Raw genomic sequence first — 22,418 nt, 5'->3', positions numbered from 1 at the left:
AGCTATATACAGTTACCTTTTCTTTGCCATGCAGAGACTTTGGTTTTGATTATAATTCCTCTTCTGCTTATTCTCAGGCATAAAAAATGGAGCACCAATTGCAGAAGGGCTCCCTACATTTGCCAGATCGCTAACATGCCTTGCGTTTTAGCCACACACATCTCCTTTTGATGCTGATCTTGATATATCTCTCATTTTCACTACTGTGTATTATCAACATGGGAAATGGGGAATCCTGATGCTTGAGGATGTAGGCCATGGTATATATGTTTAAAAAAAATTAACTCCACATCACTTAAAATTGCTTGTACTTTTTTCTTTTTAACCCTCATTTTTGTCTTGGGGATGAAATCCTGGCTGGACTGGACACAACTCCCATTAAGTTTAATGGGGCCAGGATTTTTCCTTGTGTTACAATTCGGGTGTCTGCAGGTTGACGGATAAGGACTTGACATATTTTAGGAAGTAGGAGGAATTGCAAAACAAGCAGACTGGGTAGCTGGGATCCCAGCATTTGGAAATAAGTTGTAAAAGAGGAAGAGAGTTGTATAGAACTACAGAATAACTGGTGGACATCATGTGGACATCACAAGATGGTGCGAGGGCATGGCTGTCTGCAACCCATTTGATGACAAAATGGCTGCGTGGTCATTCATGACTTGTTTTTCAGCTTTAACCTGCCTTTGCCAAATTGTCATGAATATGTACCTGCGCAGGCACAATATCTGCCTCAATCTTAGCACAGTGATTACTGGAAGGAAAAATTTTACTCTTCTCAGTTGAGCAGAACTTTGCAATGCTAGTTAAAGCTGATGTCTCCTTTGACGACTTTCGTTGATGTCTCTAACTGCAGAAAGGTGTAGATATTGAAGACCTGCTTTGTCATCACACTGTGTTCCACTATGAGTGCAGAAGCAGGCTCTGATCACTGGGGATTCATAGATTCATAGACTCTTTGACCTCTTGAGGTCCCTTCCAGTCCTAGAGTCCAGTTCCCTGCTCTCATGGCAGGACCAAATACTGTCTAGACCATCCCAGATAGGCATTTATCTAACCTACTCTTAAATATCTCCAGAGATGGAGATTCCACAACCTCCCTAGGCAGATTATTCCAATGTTTAACCACCCTGACAGTTAGAACTTTTTCCTAATGTCCAACCTAAACCTTCCTTGCTGCAGTTTAAGCCCATTGCTTCTTGCTCTATCTTTTAGAGGCTAAGATGAACAAGTTTTCTCCCACCTCCTTATGACACCCTTTTAGATACCTGAAAACTGCTATGCCATGTCCTTTCTGTCTTCTCTTTTCCAAACTAAACAAACCCAATTTTTTTCAGCCTTCCTTCACAGGTCATGTTCTCAAGACCTTTAAACATTCTTGTTGCTCTTCTCTGGACCCTCTCCAATTTCTGCACATCTTTCTTGAAATGTGGTGCCCAGAACTGGACACAGTACTCCAGCTGAGGCCTAACCAGCGCAGAGTAAAGTGGAAGAATGACTTCTCATGTCTTGCTCACAACACACCTGTTAATGCATCCCAGAATCACGTTTGCTTTTTTTTTTTTTTTTGCAACAGCATCACACTGTTGACTCATATTTAGCTTGTGGTCCACTATAACCCCTAGATCCCTTTCTGCTGTACTCCATCCTAGACAGTCTCTTCCCATTCTGTATGTGTGAAACTGATTGTTCCTTCCTAAGTGGAGCACTTTGCATTTGTCTTTGTTAAACTTCATTCTGTTTACCTCAGACCATTTCTCCAGATTGTCCAGATCATTTTGAATTTTGATCCTATCCTCCAGAGCAGTTGTAATCCCTCCCAGTTTGGTATCATCTGCAAACTTAATAAGCGTACTTTCTATGCCAATATCTATCTAAGTGGTTGATGAAGATATTGAACCGAGCCGGTCCTAAAACAGACCCCTGCAGAACCCCATTCGTTATGCGTTTCCAGCAGGATTGGGAACCGTTAATAACTACTCTCTGAGTACGGTTATCCAGCCAGTTATGCACCCACCTTGTAGTAGCCCCATCTAAGTTGTATTTGCCTAGTTTATTGATAAGAATATCATGTGAGACCGTATCAAATGCCTCGCTAAAGTCTAGGTATACCACATCCACTGCTTCTCCCTTATCCACAAGACTTGTTATCCTATCAAAGAAAGCTATCAGATTAGTTTGACACGATTTGTTCTTTACAAATCCATGCTGGCTATTCCTTACCACTTTACCACCTTCCAAGTGTTTGCAGATGATTTCCTTAATTACTTGCTCCATTATCTTCCTTGGCACAGAAGTTAAACTAACTGGTCTGTAGTTTGCTGGGTTGTTTTTATTTCCCTTTTTATAGATGGGCACTATATTTGCCCTTTTCCAGTCTTCTGGAATCTCTCCTGTTTTCCATGATTTTCCAAAGACAATAGCTAGAGGCTCAGATACCTCATCTGTCAGCTCCGTGAGTATTCTAGGATGCATTTAATCAGGCCCTGGTGACTTGCAGGCATCTAACTTTTCTAAGAGATTTTTAATTTGTTCTTTTTTTTATTTCCTCTTCTAAACCTACCCCCTTCCCATTAGCATTCACTATGTTAGGCATTCCTTCAGACTTCTCAGTGAAGACTGAAACAAAGAAGTCATTGAGCATCTCTGCCATTTCCAAGTTTCCTGTTACTGTTTCTCCCTCCTCACTGAGCAGTGGACCTACCCTGTCTTTGGTCTTCCTCTTGCTTCTAATGTATTGATAAAAACTCTTCTTGTTTCCCTTTATTCCCGTAACTAGTTTGAGCTCATTTTGTGCCTTTGCCTTTCTAATCTTACCCCTGCATTCCTGTGCTGTTTGCCTATATTCATCCTTTTGTAATTTGTCCTAGTTTCCATTTTTTATGACTCCTTTTTATTTTTTAGATCATGCAAGATCTCATGGTTAAGCCAAGGTGGTCTTCTGCCACATTTTCTATCTTTCCTACCCAGCGGAATAGCTTGCTTTTGGGCCCTTAATAGTGTCCCTTTGAAAAACTGCCAACTCTCCTCAGTCATTTTTCCCCTCAGTCTTGATTCCCATGGGACCCTACCTATCAGCTCTCTGAACTTACCAAAATCCGCCTTCCTGAAATCCATTGTCTCTATTTTGCTGTACTCCCTTCTACCCTTCCTTAGAATTGCGAACTCTATGATTTCATGATCACTTACGCCCAAGCCACCTTCCACTTTCAAATTCTCAACGAGTTCCTCCCTATTTGTTAAAATCAAGTCTAGAACAGCTTCTCCCCAGTAGCTTTTTCAACCTTCTGAAATAAAAAGTTGTCTGCAATGCAGTCCAAAAATTTCTTGGATAGTCTGTGCCCCACTGTGTTGTTTTCCCAACATATATCTGGATAGTTGAAGTCCCCCATCACCACCAGATCTTGGGCTTTGGATGATTTTGTTAGTTGTTTTAAAAAACAAAAAAGCCTCTTCCACCTGGTTAGGTGGCCTGTAGTAGACCCCTAGCATGACATCACCTTTGCTTTTTACCCCTTTTAGCCTAACCCAGAGACTCTCACACTTCTGTCTCCTATGTCCATCTCAGTCCAAGTGTGCACATTTTTAATATATAAGGCAACACCTCCTCCCCTTTTCCCTTGTCTATCCTTCCTGAGCAAGCTGTACCCATCCACACCCACATTCCAATCGTGTGTATTATCCCACCAAGTTTCAGTGATGCCAACAATGTCATAGTTGTATTTATTTATTAGCACTTCCAGCTCTTCCTGTTCATTACCCATACTTCTCGCATTTGTATATAGGCATCTAAGATACTGGTTTGATCTTGCCTCCCAGTTTTGCCCTGACCCTCCTTTCTCTCTGCCATTATAGCCCACGCTCCCTCCTATTTCCGACCCATTTCCCAGGACTCTATGTTCCCCACTTACCTGTGGGCTTTGCTCACCTGTCCCCGTCGAACCTAGTTTAAAGCCCTCCTCACTAGGTTAGCCAGTCTGTGTGCAAATAGGGTCTTTCCCCTCCTCGAAAGGTGAACGCCATATCTGCCTAGCAGTCCTTCCTCAAATAGCATCCCGTGGTCGAGGAAGCCAAAGCCCTCCTGGCGACACCATCTTCGCAGCCAGGCATTCACCTCCACGATGCACTTGTCTTTGCCTGGGCCCCTACCATTGACAGGAAGGATGGAAGTGAATACCACTTGCGCTCCAAACTCCTTCACCCATACTCCCAAAGCCCTGTAGTCACTCTTGATCTGCTCAGTGTCACACCTCGCAGTATCAATTGTGCCCACATGGATGAGTAGCATGGGGTTGTAGTCAGAGGGCTGGATAACCCTCGACAGTGCCTCCATAACGTCTCAGATACGGGCCCCCGGCAGGCAGCATACCTCTTGAGATGAATTGTCAGGGCAACAGATGGGCGCCTCCGTCCCCCTCAGAAGAGAGTCTCCGACTACCACTACCCTACGTTTCCTATTTGCAATGGTGGCAGCAGACCTCCCAGCCTTAGGGGTACGAGGCTTCTCCTCCTCTACTGTAGGGGGTGAGTCCTTCTCTCCTGTATCAAGAAGAGCATAATGGTTACCTATTACCACGGTGGGAGGGTTCGGAGCAGGGGTGGAGCACTGCCTGCTGCCAGAAGTAACCAGCTGCCAGTGTCCACCCTGAGTCATCTCCTCCTCCACCAGTGGTGTGTCAGCAGTCCTGGGTACTGGGACAGCTACTTCAGCTGTCTCCACATGGACACTGTCCAGGAATTGCTCGTGGATCCGGATGCTCCTCAACCTAGGATGTTCATTTCTAAATTACCTTGGTTTCTTCCTGGGACCCTCCTTCTCAATAATAAGAGAATTGTGTGGGCATCGATCCATGGTGGTGTGCTGTCCTTCATAATATATAAAGGATCTGCTCTAGGAATTATTTTGGGGAAGTTTTATGGCCTGTGTTTTCCAGGAGGTCAGATCAGTGATTCTTACTGGCCTTGGAATGTGCAAATTAGTGAATAACCTAGTAATCCTTCTGCTCCACCTCTGCAGAGGAGCATGATGATAGAGAGAGAATTGTGTTCTAGTAGTTTTGCAAAACAGTGCACGTTGTTCAAAATGAGAACTCTCCAGAAGCATTTTCCTTTTAACAAAATATTTGTGAATTAAAACATTAGGGTGGGGCTTACAAGCTCCAGTAGTGACTCTCCGTCTCTCTTGCAGGATGAATAACTTCACTATCATGCACTATCTTGATATCCATGAAGACCCCACGTTTATTCCAGAGGTTGCTGCTGAGGGAAGAAAGGAAAAGCCTGAGACTAAAAACACATTGGAGGTTCTCAGGCAGTTGATGGAGACCAGGTCAGCATGATGTGCAAGGAGTAGGGGGGTTGTATGTGTGTGTATTAATGCAGTACTGGGTCATTATGTCATTGTCAGTAGTCTGGACAAAATCAGATTTCCCAAAACAAAGTGACTTTCTGTATGTCTTAAACAGTGGCCCAACTTATAAGGATTTTTTTTCCCCCTGGATGCGTTCTGAATTCTAATGTGCAGCATCCTTTCCTTTCTCTTCCTTTGCAGTTTGTGTCCTTACTCTGTATCTCTCCATGCTATCTCTGCACCTTCTGATACCGAAAGCTCCCCTTACTTCATTAACCCTTGTCTAGACTGCAGGGAATATCTGTTTTCAATTAAGATGCATTTGAATTATGTACTGTTCGTGCTAAGTACTTAAATGTTTTTAGACCAGTTTTAGCAACTTAGTGCTTAAGTGCCTGTACACAAATGGAAGAAGCCTAGGAAACAAGCAGGGAGAACTGGAAGTCCTTGCACGGTCAAGGAACATGTGATTGGAATAACAAGAGACTTGGTGGGATAACTCACATGACTGGAGTACTGTCATGGATGGATATAAACTGTTCATGGGGCCAGATGCACTGCATCCGAGGGTGCTAAAGGAGTTGGCGGATGTGATTGCAGAGCCATTGCCCATTATCTTTGAAAACAGTGCCCATCTTTTAAAAATGGGGAAGAGGAGGATCCGGAGAACTACAGGCCAGTCAGCCTCACCTCAGACCCTGGAAAAATCATGGAGAGGGTCTTCAAGGAATCAATTCTGAAGCACTTAGAGGAGAGGAAAGTGATCAGGAACAGTCAGCATGGATTCACCAAGGGCAAGTCATGCCTGACTAACCTAATTGCCTTCTATGAGGAGATAACTGGCTCTGTGGATGAGGGGAAAGCAGTGGATGTGTTATTCCTTGACTTTAGCAAAGCTTTTGATACGGTCTCCCACAGTATTCTTGCCAGCAAGTTAAAGTAGTATGGGCTGGATGAATGGACTATAAGGTGGATAGAAAGCTGGCTAGATCATCAGGCTCAACGGGTAGTGATCTATAGCTCCTTGTCTAGTTGGCAGCCGGTATCATGCAGAGTGCCCCAAGGGTCGGTCCTGGGGCTGGTTTTGTTGAATATCTTCATTAATGATTTGGAGGATGGTGTGGACTGCACTCTCAGCAAGTTTGCAGATGACACTAAACTGGGAGAAGTGGTAGATACACTGGAGGGTAGGGATAGGATACAGAGGGACCTAGACAAATTGGAGGATTGGGCCAAAAGAAACCTGATGAGGTTCAACAAGGACAAGTGCAGAGTCCTGCCCTTAGGACAGAAGAATCCCATGCACTGCTACAGACTAGGGACCGAATGGCTGGGCAGCAGTTCTGCAGAAAAGGACCTAGGGGTTACAGTGGACGAGAAGCTGGATATGAGTCAACAATGTGCCCTGTTGCCAAGAAGGCTAACTGCATTTTGGGCTATATAAGTAGGGGCATTGCCAACAGATTGAGGGACGTGATCATTCCCCTCTATTCAACATTGGTGAGGACTCATCTGAAGTAGTGTGTCCAGATTTGGGCCCCACACTAAAAGAAAAATTGGAAAGAGTCCAGCAGAGGGCAACAAAAATGATTAGAGGGCTGGAGCACATGACTTATGAGGAGAGGCTGAGGGAACTGGGATTGTTTAGTCTGCAGAAGAGAAGAATGAGGGGGGATTTGATAGCTGCTTTCAACTACTTGAAAGGGGTTCCAAAGAGGATGGATCTAGACTGTTCTCAGTGGTACCAGCTGACAGAACAAGGAGTAATGGTCTCAAGTTGCAGTGGGAGAGGTTTAGGTTGGATATTAGGAAAAACTTTTTCACTAGGAGGGTGGTGAAGCACTGGAATGGGTTACCTAGGGAGGTGGTAGAATCTCCTTCCTTAGAGGTTTTTAAGGTCAGGCTTGACAAAGCCCTGAATGGGATGATTTAGTTGGGGATTGGTCCTGCTTTGAGCAAGGGGTCGAACTAGATGACCTTCTGAGGTCCCTTCCAACCTGGATAGTCTATGATTTTGTGAACTTTAAAAACATGTTAGCTGCTCATAGTAAATCCTAGGCACTACCCTGGGCTGCTGCCTTTCCCTCACCGATTATGTTAGCTGTGTTGATTATGACCAGTGAAACATGTTTTTAAAAGGTGTTGAAACTGGTCAACATTAGGTTCTGAGACATTTTTTTAACAGCACATAGTTCAAACTTACTAGCTAACATGTTTAAAGGAAAGGCCTTCATCACCCACGTACTTTAAGTTTTATGTTTGCTTAGAACATACTCAGGTCAAATGCAGATTTGTCTGTCTTACCAATTTACCTGTTTTAACTGATTTGTACATTTCTGTCTCGATATTCTGTATTTTCTGGTGTGGAATATGTTAGAAAGCTATAGATTAGATCCTTGTTAGGCTTATTGGCATGTTGAATTATTCTTTGTGATGTGTTTTGAGTGCAAGCTTTTTGGGGAAGGAACATGGGTTTTGTATAGTCTCTAACGTGCCTAGCATACTGTTCGTGCTATGCAAGTAATAGCTTTTCTGTGGTAAGTTATTCCTTAAACCTTCTTATAAACTCTGGACTTCAGTTGCTGGTAGTTCTAATGTGTGTCTATCAGTGTATTTAGGTTTTGTATTTAAAAAGACTTGAGGCAAAATATTCAAATGTACCTACATGATTTTAAACCCTAAATTCCATGACTCAGACTCCTTAGGCACTTTTGAATATTGTACCATTCTCTAGTGAGGGATTTCTTAACAGCTAAAGACCTCAGCTGGGATTTCCAAAGGGGCCCAAAGCAGTTAGTTGAATTTCAGATGGATTTTGGCAAAGAAGGTTTTTCTGGTTGTTACACTGGAATCTGAAGTAGTAGGTGACGCTTTCCTAGTCAGCACCTCATCACACCCTTGTTGGCATTGTGAGTCTCGAGGAAGGTTCTTTGGCGACTGACTGTCACTTTTTTATTTCTCTCTTTGCAGGTCTCATCGTGCCAACACTGGGTTCAGTTTCAAAGGGATCCAGGACTATCTGAACTGCTACCGGTAGGTGAGATTAAATGATTTGTGGAAAGACCTACAATATTAGGGCATCTTGTCTTCCCTTTTCCCCTCCGTGGCTTGATGTGGTTCCCTGTATCTAACAGATCTGTGTTAGGAATTTCTCCCCCAAAATTTGGCCTATTACGTGTACCTCCTTTTAACTTCATCCCATCACTTCTAGTCCTTCATTCTAGTCTGCTGAATAAATCCTCTTCCTAATTGGTTTTTACACTTTTCCAGTAATTGCAGACTCTCACAAAGTGCTGCTAGGTGGGGGACGTACGTCCAAGTCTTTAGCACTTGGGCTTATCCATAGTTTTCTCAGTGAAGTAGGAAAGCAGGGGAAGATTCCTTGTGTCACTTGTTGTTGAGCGGGTGGATGGAAGGTCACCACAATGCAGAGCCTTTGAGGATCCTGAAGAACCTCCACTGAGTCTCCCTGCTGCTTGCCCTCCCAGTTTGACACCGTTCCACCCAGTGAGTGTGAACAGACCAGAGGTCACTGGAACAAAAAGGTCAAAACAATTCTAGGAAGCAGTGACCAGAGATTGGGAGAGGATTTTGTTGAGGCCAAACTTCTAGGAGCTGTATGCCTCAGGCCCATCTCTGATGCTAAGACAAATTATACTGTCAGAACAAACAGAAAGGTGGGGCCCACCCCAAGGCTAGTTGGGGGGTGGGGGGGTGATTGTGCTCATGCATGCCCTAACCTCATGCAACCTCTTTGTGCATCTCAAGTGTACACATCAATGTGGTATCTAGGAGCCAGAATTACTGGAAGTGTTACTGCAGCCTAGGGAACGTTGACTTTCTCAATGTTCATTTTTGGGGGTTGATGATGAAGGCCACGTTGTGATGCTGTTTGCAGCCCACATCGTCAGTGGGAGACCTGCACAAAAAGTTGACTTCCGCGTTGTGCTCTGAGTTCAGCCCCCTCTCTGGCCAAAGCGAGTTTCACAGCCTTGGACCCTTTGCCAAGAAAGTGCAATAGTTCTGCTCGGAGCTCTGTCATCTACAACACTCCGGCTGATCTTGGTGTTCCGAGGCTTCAGACTGGGTTTCCAGCTCCTATCTCGCTCTCTGGGGCCGGGAGTGCTGTGGAGACAAGCTCTCATGGGGAAGGAAGAATTTCATGTTGCTCAGTAGCACTAGCTGTCTAGGGAGTGTCACTGATCAGCTCCCGATTGATTGATTCCTATCTAGTTCTCAGCTCAAAGGGTGATGGCATGACACCTTCCTGCCAGAGGATGGTTTCCTTCAGAACTGTGCCTGGGAAGCAGAGAACCATCCCAGGAATCATAAGCGCTGACTCTGATTGCTGCAAAAAAAAAAACAAAAAAAAAAAAACAGTGGGTGCTTAGCACCCACCAGCAGCCCTGTGGATCAGCTCCCCCCCTTTTCCCCCAGCACCTCCCGCCTGCCGGTGGTCCTGCCAATCAGCTCTTGTACCTCCCTCCCAGTGCCTCCTGCCTGCTTCAATCAGCTGTTTGGCGGGGGCGGAATGGGGTAGGAAGAAGTAGGGCGAGGTGGGGAATTGGGGAAAAGGGTGGAGTAGCGGTGGAGCCTGGGGCAGAGTGGAGGTTTAGCACCACCCAGGAACACAGAAAGTCAGCACCTCTGGTGGGAATTGTAACAGGATCCCAATCTCTGAACTCTCCTCTATTTTATAGGACTGGGGAGTTGACACCCTTACAGGTTGCTCAGAATATTATCTCCTCGCTGGAGGACTGTGAGAAATCCAGCCCCCCTCTCCGAGCAATCGTGCAGTGGGACCGGGCACAGATACAGAAGGTATGTCTGCCTTTGGTGGGAGTGGGCTTCCTCCTCCCTAGAGTGATAGCAGCCAGTGGTCACCTGAATGGGCACACTTTCCCTGCAGAAGAGGATATGAGCGACTAAGAGGCTCTTGCTCTGATCTGCTGCATAGATGTTCTCAGATCCTGGGATAGGATTGCTGGAATGAAGTGTGCATAGTTCACCTGTCTCCCCTGTTTTCCTCATTTCCCTCCCTTCTGAGAGCCATAAATGACTTGATTGCACTTACTCCTGAGGGAGACTAATATTACGGGAGTTGCAGTTCCTACTGAATGTTGCTTAAACCAGGATGTGTTTCTCTGGGGTTTCCATACTATTCTTCCCACCCTGTGGCTCCTTTTGCTCCAGGACCTCCGGACCTAGACATAATCGATCAGTAGCTTCTCTCCTCTTGCCCGTGGTAAAAGTGTTCGGACCCATCATGGGGAGATCTCTCAGGGTTGTATTTAGTTTGCAATATTGATCATGTCCATCTTCTCAGACATATCCCATTGTCCAGCTAAGATAAAATCTTTCTCTCATTCCAGATGGCTGAAGCCTCCACTACTCGTTACAGGAATAAATGCCCCCTTTCTCTTCTGGATGGAATCCCTGTTTGCATAAAAGAAGAGATTAAAGTTGTGAGTTCCCTTCATGGTTGGAGTGTTGCATGGCCAGCTCACGCTGTGTGAGGTTATAAACACTTGTGTATCCTCCAGCTGAAGGACACTCAAAGGCACTTAAAAGCAGCTCAGTTTAAAATGCATAAAAAGAAATGTTACTCCCCCCCCCCCCCCAAAAAAAGTGATTAACCTGTGTAACTCACTGCTGCAGGTTGTTAAGGCAAACATCTTGGTAAGATATTTGAAAAAAGGTGTAGGCATTTATAGGACTAAGAGTAGAATCTGCAGATACAGTAGCTAGACTAAAACAGTAAGACAAACCCTGGAATATGAGCGTATAAAAAGCATATTCCATATCTGGTATTCAAATCGTAACTTCTAACAGCATTTAACCCATGAAACCCAGGAGGGAGATGGAAGAGAAAAAGAGATACTACTTATTCTGACAAAGCAGAAAGTCAGTAAACTTCGTCCTAGAGTTGGAGGATGGGATTTCCAAAAGTTCTCAGTGTTGGCCAGACTCTTGTAGTTGGAGTCTTACAGTTGATGTGGGGAAGAGTGGAGCTCGGATTTGAGTTCATTTGGAAAATGCTAGTTCATTGAAGCAAAACGTTTTGCCAGAACACAGGTGTGTTTCCATTGGAAACCTGCCAGCGTTCCAAGGTCCATAGCCCTGACAGGGAGTCTGCCAGCCCCAGTGGAAGCCAAGGCTCTGGAAACTTGCAGGCTCCTGGCTTCCCAGCGGCAGCCCAGGCAGCAGCTGAGTAAAACTGGCATTCTGTAGCAATTGTGAAACTGACAGGAATGTCAATTTCACATTTCTTTTGGGGAACACCCTGTTTCCCTGATGCTGAAATGAAATTTTCAGAGGTCTTTGGATTGCAAGAAACTTGAGTAAAATTTGCTTTTATTCTGAAAAATAACAAAAGCAAATTTGCAAAATAAAAATAGTGAAATTTCTTGTGAACTGAAGCCCTGAGTTTGTTAGGAGGACAGTGAATGCTTTTGTAAATCCCACACCAGTTTTTTCCCTGTGTCCTAGCAATAGTTACCATTAGTTACTCCTGACAGCTATGTCAGCAATTAGATGGTGCTTCTATACATGTAATGGAATTATAGTCGTATCGGTGGGAGCTGCAGGTGTTGTGTTCTGTTCTGTTTGGTCCCATTCCCATCATCCAAAAATGAGGCCATGTATTTGGGTGCTTAAATACCTATTTGGGTGCTTAAATACTGATTTTAAGTGCCTAACTTTAGGCATCCAAATTTGAAACCTGCAGCCCCTTCTAATATATGAATGTGGAGAGTGGAGACGCACGAAAGAGCGATTGTTTGCCGTCTGGCCAGCAGGTTGGAATTATCATTGATACTTTTATAGAACTCTCCATCCAGAGATCTCCAAGCCTTATTCAAAGTTGGGTCACTGTTACCTGACTCTCTAAATCGTGTTAGTACTCTCCCCAGCCTGATATCTAACTAGTGCCTGAACAGAGCAGTTAGGGGAATATTAACTGTTTGATTTTAGGTTTTCTGATTCCAAGTAGCCTCCAGAGAGAACCCAGCACAAGAAGGGCAGTACCCTGCCTGAGCAGTGAGGCTAAAAGCAGCCATTGTATTTGCCCAGCTCTGATTTCACCACAGTGCCTTAAGTATCTAGGCCAGATGGGCACTGATTCCTCCGAGAATCCTGTTCTGCTGTTGTGGAGAAGAAGTTGCTGGATCTTGTGTGTTCAGTATACCTAATGCACTCTTCTGTTTCTTACTGAGGTGCCTTATCACTTCCGAGCGGGAACGGCATACCTTGGGACAGAGCCAGAGACTGAAGATGCTACAGTGACCAGGAAGCTGCGGGAGGCTGGAGCAATCATTATCGGGGTCTCAAACATGCATGAACTAGGGACTGGAACCACTGGCTGTAACCCCAACAAGTAATCAAGTCACACACACCCCGCTTCCCCCCCCCCCCTTTTTTGTCATTCAGGTACATTTAAAAAACCCTCAGTCATGAAACTCAGCTGTTGAACATTCTCACATCTCACCCGCACAGTGGCAAGGAGAGCATCTTAGCCATGTGAAGGTTTGAGTGTCTGAGGGGTAGGGGTCTAGATCGAGGCACAGGATGCCTAGAGACTAGCGCGGTGGGCCTGGGGGGGCAGAGGTGGGTGAACTACGGCCTGTGGGACCCACCTGCCTGGCCCCTGAGCTCCTGGCACAGGAGGCTAGCCCCGGCCCCTCCCCTCCTGTTCCCCCTCCCCCGCAGTCTGTTCTCTCCACCACTGGCGCAATGCTCTGGGCGACAGGGCTCCGAGCTCCTGGGGCAGTGCAGCTGCAGAGTCTGGCCTGACCCGGTGTCTGTACTGCATGGTGTGTGGCTCTAGCACTGGCAGCCACTGGTGCTCCAGGCAGCATGGTAAGGGAGCAGGGGGGTTGGGTAGAGGGCAAGGAAGTTCGGGGTGGTGGTCAGGGAATGGGGGTGTGGATAGGGGGTGGGATGGTCAGAGGGTGGGGAACAGGGGGGTTGATTGGGGCAGGGGTCCGGGGGGGCAGTCCGGGCGGCGCGGGGTGGTTGGGCAGCAGGGGCCGTCGGGGCGGGGGGTCGGGGGGAGGTCAGGGGACGGGGGAGGTGGATGGGGCAGGGGTCCTGGGGGCGGGCCGTCGAGGCGAGAAGCGGGGGGCAGATGGGGGTGCGCACACACACCCACCCCCAACCGGCCCTTCATACAATTTCCAAAACCTGATGCGGCCCTCAGGCCAAAAAGTTTGCCCGCCCCTGCTTGCGGGGGTGAAAGGTTATTTCTGAGACATGATTTTGGTTCCTTCCCTACCCTAAGGTATGTCCGACCTTTTTGAAACACGCATTTTATCTCCTTCAGATTCCATGGCACCGCTAGGAACCCATACAACCCCCAGCATTTCACTGGGGGCAGCTCCAGTGGATCGGCTGCTGCTGTGGCAGCAGGTGAGATGAACTGAACCCAGCCAGGGGGAAAAGGCCACTTCAGAAGTTGCTGGAGCCTTTGGGGAAGATTCTGGGGTGTGGCAGAAGTTTTGTGGGTGGGTGGAGAGAGGCCTGCGATAGTGGGTGTTTTGGGAGCGGGGCAGAGAACAGAAGATGGCAGAATCCAAGGGGAGGAGCCTGGGATCAGGAATAAGCCAACTGGAGTAAATAGGCTTTCCACGCAGTGCTTTGTCTGGTGTAAAAGCTGGTTGTGGTTGGGCCTCTAAGGGGATTTGGAAGTCCGTGGGTATTGCCCTTTGTAGAGATGGGCGCTTCCGATGTACCGTGTGCCTGCTCTTTCCTGGTAAAGATGCTGGGAAAGTGGTGTGGGAAGGGCTGTATACAGTCTTTATGGTCCCATGCAAATACACATTTCTCTGTAGGTCTTTGCCCATTGGCTCTTGGCACTGACGGAGGCGGCTCTGTGAGGATTCCTGCTTCTTTCTGTGGTGTCGTGGGGCTGAAAGGTATTGCCCCTTTACCTGGCTGGGGATCCTGCGTTTCCTGGGGGAGGGTGGGACCCCACACAAAGGCCAATACCCTCCTGAGCATGAAACTGTTACCCAGCCCTCTGCGGGGTTGGGATGATAGTGCCAGTTCAGTGTGTGGCTGTAACTAACTGTGACAAGGATTCGACTACTGAGATCTGTTGTATTTGACTTGTGACTTTAGATGGTGGTTGTTAAGGAAGTTGGAGCTTGTGTGTCCATGCATCTTACGGATTTTAATTAAAATGAAAATAATCATTTGCGGCCAAACATGGAGACATTTCCTGGTTAGTTGGTACGTCCCTGACTCCAGATGACAATTGGGTCATTCTGTACTCCAGCCCCTCTTGTCTTCTAGCCCCGGCACAGCGACTTGCCCTGGCTGAAGGAGCAGGGATAAGTAGATGTCATTCTGAGCTGCAGTGTGGGGACTTGTTGTTTTTTTGGAGGGGGAGGGGTTAAAATGGAAGGAAGCCACAGCATGAGCCCCACTAGCTCTGGGTTCAGGGTCCAGAGGCATCTCTGACATGACCTTGCTGCTAAGGGTTTGGAATGCACCCCATGAAAGTTGTTTCCCTCCAGCAAGTGTTGAATTTCCCCTTTCTTTCCCGTATTCCACCAGGGAGGAGAGGACTAAGGGGGCAGAGAATCCCCCAGCTGTAAATCCATGTACCTCTGTTGGAGATCTTCTGCAAATCCCCAGGATTGATTTACAGCCTGTTAAATAAATCTTCCCCAACCTAGGAATTCTGTAGTTTTGAATAAGGCAATCACCCCAGTCCTGTACCTCAGTTTAGGGTGCCAGTTACCACTGGATTAGTAAACCCAAGTGAACTTGCACTCCTTTCTGGGGGTGCATGTGTAGTAGGTTATGGCAGACCACCTCAGAAGTGGGGAGGGAATACTGCTGGTAGGAACAGCAAAGAGTCCTGTGGCACCTTATAGACTAACAGACGTATTGGAGCATGAGCTTTCGTGGGTGAATACCCACTTCGTCAGATTCACCCACGGAAGCTCATGCTCCAATACGTCTGTTAGTCTATAAGGTGCCACAGAACTCTCTGCTGCTTTTACAGATCCAGACTAACTCGGCTACCCCTCTGATACTTGCTAGTAGGAAGGCAGTGTTATTGGCCTCAATCCTGCTGACCCCCATGTACATACTTCAGATTAAGCACATGCATAAGTAGTCCTGTTGACCTCAGTAGGACTGCGCGTGTGCTCAAAGTTAAGCATGTGCGTGTTTGCAGAAGGCTCTTGGTTCCTAGTGTAAAGGTGGGGGGTTAGTCACTTCTGCTCTGTAAAGGCTCCCCAAGGATCTAGAGCTTGGTTTCCAAAATGTTAGTTCTACTTCCCCCTGAGCACATTTGCTACTGGTGCCTCCCCTAAAGTAATTTCTTCCCTAACTTTACATTGGACTGGAGGCCTGACTTAGGAAAGGAGCCTTGCCATGGGCCCTCTGGGAGTGGCAGGATAGAACTTCATGCTGTAGGTTTCTTCCATCTCTTGCATGTCTGTGCTGTAATCAGTGCTAGCGTCTAGCTGAACCAAATCCTAAGCCAAAGATGCTCTTATTTCCCCCTCCCTCCCACTCCTTGCGCTCTTTAGAATCTCCTCTGAAGGGTTCTGAACCTGATTGGCTTGATGAAGAAACCCAGTCTAGAGCCACTAGCTGTGTGGGACTGATGCCGTCTCACTTCAAGCAAACAAGAGGATGAGGGTTGAGGGTATTTAGCCTCATCCCCTTGTGGGTTAATACTAGAGATGGGCCTGAGCCAAAAGGATCTTTAGGAAGACTGGGTCTGCCGAGCACTGGTCTGTCTCCACTTAATACAGTTTGTTCCTCCATCTGATCTCTGTCTGTCTCTTGCTTGAAGGTACATTTGGGCTCATCAGTTGTCACGGCTGCCTTCCACTCTCCTACTCGACCTGCAGCCTTGGTAAGAGGGCTCTCGCGGCACTGCAGTGACTTCCCTGTGCTTGCACACGTGTGAAGACACACAGCAGTTGTAAGCCCCTGCGTGAGAGTGCGCGTCACTGGGAGTGGGTGTGTCCTGCTCGCTCCTTGTCATGTTTGTAACCATTTCATTTATTCTGGACAGGCCCCATTTGTACGTCAGTGACAGATGCAGCCATTGCGTACAGCATCCTAGCTGAGCCAGATCCACTGTACCCATATGGTGAGTGAGCCCTCTCTCTCCATTATCCCCCCCTCGCCCCTCCACCTGCCTCCCCTTGGTTACCCCATGCTAATGACCTGTTCGATAGCTCGCCGTGGGTAGGTCCCTGTCTGATGGGATCTTTTTGTTTGTCCCTTGCAGGACTACAGCAGCCAAAACCATCCCTGTCTGAAATCCTCACTCCTGACCTCAAGGGCTTAAAATTGGGCGTGAACTGGACTTTTTTTAAGGTGCCTGTTGTCTCTTCTCTTCTTTATGGTGCACTGTGTCCGCTGCTGGAATTCCTTCAATGCAGCCGTCCCCTCCTCTATCCTGCAAGCTGAGGATTGATTACAGACGTCTTTCTCCTCACTGCCCTTAGCACTACAACCTGGTCGGAAACTTCACAACGAAAATCTTTTTTGAGGGAAAACATGGTTCTGTTGAAATTTTCCAGAAGAAAACATTGATTAGAATGAAACTTTGTACTTTGCTGAAGCAGCATTTTGCACTGCAACATTTTGTTTGTTTTAAACAGTTTAGCTTAAAATACCATGGCAGAAATGGAAATATCACATTAGGAAAGGAAGTATTTTGATTTGCATTGACGCTTCTGAATTGACATTTGTGAGAACTCTTCGTTCTGTGAAAAACTTCAGTATTGCAACTTTTCACCCCAATTTGGGACACAAACAAGTCTTGAAATATCGGGATTTCTCACAGAATGGAAATTCCATTTTCCAGCCAGCCCTTCCCTGTACCCACTGCCTGTCTCCTGAAGACTGTGCTGGGGTCGCATTCCTTCCACCCAAGCCAAATAGATGGGGGCTGTCGGCCACTGGGTTTGATGCTGCAAGGGAGGGTTCTTGTGCTGTGTTAGCTGAGCCATGGCTCTATTTTCCTCCCCCTCCTCCAGAGCAGCAAACGCAGGGCTCTGTGGTCTTGGAGCTGGGGCCCTGAAAATAGCCATGGTGTGAGATGTGTAGGATTTACGCCCAAGGCTGTGTTTCAAGGAGGAGAGGAGCGTATAGCCGTAATTTGGTGCTCAGGATGGTGGGGAGGCCGGTGTTGGGTTCAGCCTGTGGGAACAGGGGATGACAATTGATAAAGGCCTTCAGTTAGTTAATTTATTTTTCTGTCTTGTCTTTCAGGCTTGTGATGCAGAAATTTTGGCAGTCTGCCAAAAAGGTAGAGCAAGCCTTTCTCTGTTTCTGATACCTGCTCCCCCATGGCCGGTAAAGGCTGGAAAGGCCTGTGGCAGGCTGCAGCCTTGTTAGTTTGGAGGAGAAGTGTGTTGAGTCTATCGGGGGCAGCTGACCATAACTCAAACTGTACTTTGTTCTCTTGGCTCTCACCTGAGCGGTGCTTTCATCTGCGTAGCTCATGTTTGAGTTCTGGAATTGTAACCTTGGCTAACCTAGCTCCCGCTGGCTGGCTGCGTGACTGCAGTGGCCATGGTGCCCTGAATAACCCTGATCTTGCTGGAGTTTTAAAGCTAAGTGGGTTCGGGCTTGTTTAGCTCAAATGGGAGCCTTGCCCACTCCCCCATCTTTGAACCTGGCTTTCTAGGCGTGTTGTTCCTTTGCTGTTGGATAACCCAGCCTGTGCGCCATCATATTTACAATATAATTGTACAGACTTGTCTTCTGAAAGCCTTTCTGGGTTTGCCTTGTCTGCTAGCCTAGTGTTAGTGCTCTGTTGGGTGGGAGATGTGGGCATGAGTCCTGCCCCCGTCAACCCCACTATTTGGGGCTCCCTTGACTATAGCCAAATCAGCTGTGCTGCAGGGATACTATCCTGGGGGAAGGGGGGTAGTCTTGTCGCATCTTGTAAACTAAGCAAGCATGGACCTTGTCAGTACTTGAAGGAGAGTCCTCACAGTGGCCTGTGTAATGTGTCATCCACGCATCAGAGTTTAGCTGCTGCCCCATCTCCTCCGGAGTTTTTGTTGTTGTCCTGAGTGCATTTATCCTGTCTATTCCCAACTCCTATGACTACTGTATATATAAATATTACTGCAGTGTCTGTCTCCCTGTGAATTTTTAATTCAGATTCCCCCTTGCAGTCCTCAGGGCCCCCCTCTGCCTCACAACCGGCATTCAGCACTTGGATGCCAAGACGACAGACTCCTTAAAAATACCAGAGAGTTTTTGCTTAATTGAATGCAACATCAAGGTTGAGTTTTAGCTACCCAGAAATCAGGAAATTCAGAGCTGTGTTTCCCACAGCAGTTTTAAGCCTGCTCCCTTGTGTGTAGCCTCGTGATGTCTTTCGCTGTCAGACATTGGGGGCAGATTGTCAGTATGTTTAATTAAAATGCACACTGTGATGTGGTTTGAATGCATGAGGGACTCAAACTCCACCTACGCTACTACAGGTTGGAAAGCTGGTCAGATGTTGTTTTAATACTATTCAGAGTTCATGAGTCTAGACTCCTCATTCCATGTCTGTGACTGACAGACACGGAACCACTTAGTGCCTCCTCAATTTGCAGCAACTTGTTGATTTTGTCTTTGACTTCCATTTCACGTTGTGTATTCTGAATGTTACTGGGATGAGCGCCTCAGACTAGTAACATTGGTAGCGACCTCTCACAAGTCTAGCATTGTTCATCCCAGCAGATCTGGAAGCACTTTACAAAGTCAAGGAAGCATTATTATGCCCTTTTTACAGACTGGGTAACTGAGCTGCAAGCGACTTACCCACGATGTAGTAAGCCAGTGGAAGAGTTGAGAGCAGACCCATGAGTCCTCACCCCTGGGTCCACTCTGTCATGTGGGTAGCTGTGATCTAGTGGACAAAAGCCCTGCAGTTTTTTCTATAACTAGATGCGGCCAGGTGTGTTGTTGCCCATGCGCTGTGTGATCCTACGAGCAAAGAGCCTGTTGTCGTGTGGTTGTGGAAATCCCTGCCTTGTGTGAGATTAAATCTCAGCCATCTCATTGTAGCCTTCTGAACACAAGGAATAGCATGTTCCTTTTGCTCCTTCTGCTTCGTGCTCAGCTGTAGAGCACCTGCAGGCTTTAGGTGCCTCTGTGGTGGACGTGCCCCTGCCGGAGATGGAGGAGGTGCGGATGGCGCATGTGATCTGCATTCTCAGCGAGATGAGGGATTTCCTGCAGCCTGACTTCAACACCCACTTCCAGCAAATGGTAAGGGGCAGATGCATGGATTGTTAGCATCAGCCTTACTTGTGTCAAGCCATCTGTGTCAGTCCCTGCTACGCATGAGTGGATAGGCTCATGGTGTATGGGACCTGGGGCTTTCTCAGCCTTTGCCCCATGTGGGAGTGGAAACCAGCTGGAGTGCGTAGCCCTGACTCGAAGTTCCTTTGTGTTTCAGAATCTGGAGACACGGCTCAACCTTACTCTGGCTTCCCACTTCACAGCTCTGGATTATATTAAGGTGAGGAGCGCGCTGTGGAAGAGGGGGAGGAGGCAGGCAAAGAAGAAGGCTTCTCCCAGCCTGGCGAGGTTGTGGGGAGGAGACAGCCCGCTTGGAAGGTCTCTGCACCCGGGTAGAAAGCCATGGAGAGACGTTACCCAGCAGCGCTCCCTCTGCCTAAGAACCAATGCAAGCTTGGAGGGGCCCAGATGGGAAGCAATCATTTGGTCTCATGCTCTTACACGGAGTCCGATCAGTGAGTCTGTGATGGTGCTGGCTCTTTATCAGGGAAGGAGGCTGTGACCCCCAGTGACGGGGATAGGCACCGCTAGAGGACTCTGTACGTTCTGTAAATTGGTGCCTTCTTGGTACATCCCACCTTTGCTCTAATACCATCTCCTTCTCTTTGCAGGCAAATCGGCAGAGGACTCGGAGCATGAGCTTTTTGCGAGAGATCTTCGCCAGCGTGAACTGTATCCTCACCCCAGGTCTCTGCTCTGTGGGCTGAGCATGGGATTTACTGTGGCTTGGAGTGAGACTCTTGGCGTAAATGTGCACATATGTATGATGCACTTGGCTTCCACGGTTAATGCTTAATCCATTTGAACTTGCAAAATTATACCTTTTATAACTGCCGTGAGTCAAACGTCCTTCCTTTGCTCTGCCCCAGCTCTAAGGAAATGTGACTTTAAAATTGCTTCTCTGTGTTCCCCAGGCCTGTTCCCTGTATGTTTCACAGTCAGAACTGCTCCTTGTGCTGACTAAAATAGGAATTGTAACACTCCTGTTAACTGAGCTGTGCTGGCTCTGCCGGGCTACAAGGGAGGGAGTGGGAATCTCTTCTCTGCTGTGCATCATCTAGAAACTCCTTTTCTAGTTGGAAAGTTGCTGTTCCTGATGATGATGCACAAACCAAAAAGAACTTGGCTTGACTCCAGGGACGAGTTAGAGCAAACGTGTGCGTTAAAGGAGGCATAAGGGGCTGAATTGTCCCTGCAGGAGATGGTGATTGTTGATTGCCTGTTTCTCTCATGCAGCCACCGCTTGCACTGCCCCAAGAATCCAGGACTCTGACCTCTTGACGGGGAACAACGATGTTCTAACGACAGTAAGGAGCATGAGGTGAGAGCTGTGCTGTTTGCGCTGGGCAGTAAGATGTGTTTATGGTCAGGCTGAATGGAGAACGCTGGGGATGCTCACAGCTGTTCCGTCCCAGCCTCTGCCACCTGAGCACTGGCTGTCGAGCAAGAGAGATCCCAGCTGCTCCAGTTCCTGCCTCTCCACATAGAAATGACTTCACTGCTGTCCAACAGTGAGAGTGCAGGTGACTCTTCCCCACTCTCTTGCAGATACATGCAGCTTGGAAACTTCACAGGCATCCCGGGTCTGGTGGTGCCAGTCGGGTACACGGCCAATGGGCTTCCCATCAGCTTTCAGGTAAACACTTACCCTCTTGCTAATGCTAGTGTGAGAACTGCCCAGACCACAGTGCTCTGTGGGTAGAAGGGTGTCTAGTGCTGGGTCCCCATAGCCAGCTTATGAAGGGGGTGGAATTTGATGCTAAAAAGTGTAAGCTTCTGCTCTTCCTTGTCAACAGACCTAATCCAGAACTATGTATCCCTGGGTCACCAGGAGAATGTGAGCCCAGGGGCCAGCGGAAAACACTGGATCCCCTTCACTACCCCCATGTCCTCCTCGATTGTTCTCCTGGGGTCTGTCCCTCTTCCATTCCTGTTGCTTCCTCTCCCTTCGCTCTCTTGTACCTACCTTCATTACTGCCTTTACTTGTCTCTAGCGCAGTGGGGTGCCCAACTTTTCCTGTTGTGTCTCCCCCTCCATTACTGCACAGTCCGCCCAGCAGAGGCGCTTGAGCTGAAGGCGGGGATGGGGAAGGAGCTGTGGCTAGAGGTGGAGCTGGCCTGGGGGCAGAGAGAGAATAAGGGCAGAGCTGGACTCGGAACGGGGCGGAGTCGAGCTGCGGCTGGGGGCAGAGTGGGGCTGGGTGGCGCAGCTTTGCTACCACCGTGGAGGCTGGCCTGGGCCCCACCACGTGGCCCCCAAACGTTCCTCTCACCCCACAGTTCGGGGACAATTGTTCTAGCACCTTCCCCACTGAAAGGAGCGACAGGTGTCCGGGGATATATATCGGGGGGGCCCTTCTAAAACTTGACAGGGAAGGGTGGCCCACTGATTAGGGTTCTAGCCTAGGACTTGGGAGACCAGGGTTTAATTCCCTGCTGTGCCACAGACTTCCCGTGTGACCATGGCAAGGTCCCTTAGCCTCTCGACACCTCAGGTCCCTATCTGTGGTGATGGTGTTAATAGCACCACCCTAGCTCCCAGGGGTGTCAGGAGGATAAATACATTACAGAATGTGAGGTGCTCAAGTACTACAGTGATGGGGGGGCTGCATAAGTACCTTTTGATAGATGCATTTGTGGCCATGCTCCCAAGAGACCTGCTGTGGAGCGAGGGGGAAAAGACAGTGACTGGAGGGAGCAGAGATGGTTGTGAGCGAACAGAAACCTTTAGTCTCGGCATGAAGCTGTACAGGGTTTGCCTCCCCATTCCACACACTAGGGATTTGCCTCAGCA

At 47.8% G+C, this 22,418-nt stretch overlaps 1 protein-coding gene across 1 annotated transcript in view; it reads left to right on the top strand.

The window, feature by feature from the left end:
• Positions 1-22,418, top strand: part of LOC120400158 (fatty acid amide hydrolase-like) — a 39,480-nt gene that overhangs the window by 12,615 nt on the left and 4,447 nt on the right. The window contains exons 4-19 of the mRNA XM_039528566.1: positions 5,186-5,326; positions 8,318-8,380; positions 10,048-10,168; positions 10,720-10,812; positions 12,562-12,722; positions 13,668-13,753; positions 14,176-14,259; positions 16,158-16,220; positions 16,383-16,460; positions 16,602-16,690; positions 17,591-17,627; positions 19,443-19,591; positions 19,782-19,844; positions 20,236-20,311; positions 20,861-20,945; positions 21,173-21,260. Coding sequence (XP_039384500.1) covers positions 5,186-5,326; positions 8,318-8,380; positions 10,048-10,168; positions 10,720-10,812; positions 12,562-12,722; positions 13,668-13,753; positions 14,176-14,259; positions 16,158-16,220; positions 16,383-16,460; positions 16,602-16,690; positions 17,591-17,627; positions 19,443-19,591; positions 19,782-19,844; positions 20,236-20,311; positions 20,861-20,945; positions 21,173-21,260 — 1,477 coding nt within the window. The remainder of the gene's footprint in view (positions 1-5,185; positions 5,327-8,317; positions 8,381-10,047; positions 10,169-10,719; positions 10,813-12,561; positions 12,723-13,667; positions 13,754-14,175; positions 14,260-16,157; positions 16,221-16,382; positions 16,461-16,601; positions 16,691-17,590; positions 17,628-19,442; positions 19,592-19,781; positions 19,845-20,235; positions 20,312-20,860; positions 20,946-21,172; positions 21,261-22,418) is intronic.

Source organism: Mauremys reevesii, linkage group 1 (assembly GCF_016161935.1).
Source record: "Mauremys reevesii isolate NIE-2019 linkage group 1, ASM1616193v1, whole genome shotgun sequence".
Taxonomy (NCBI): Eukaryota; Metazoa; Chordata; order Testudines; family Geoemydidae; genus Mauremys; species Mauremys reevesii.
Note: the sequence above shows the minus strand (reverse complement) of the source record. Positions and strands in the feature narration are given on the sequence as shown.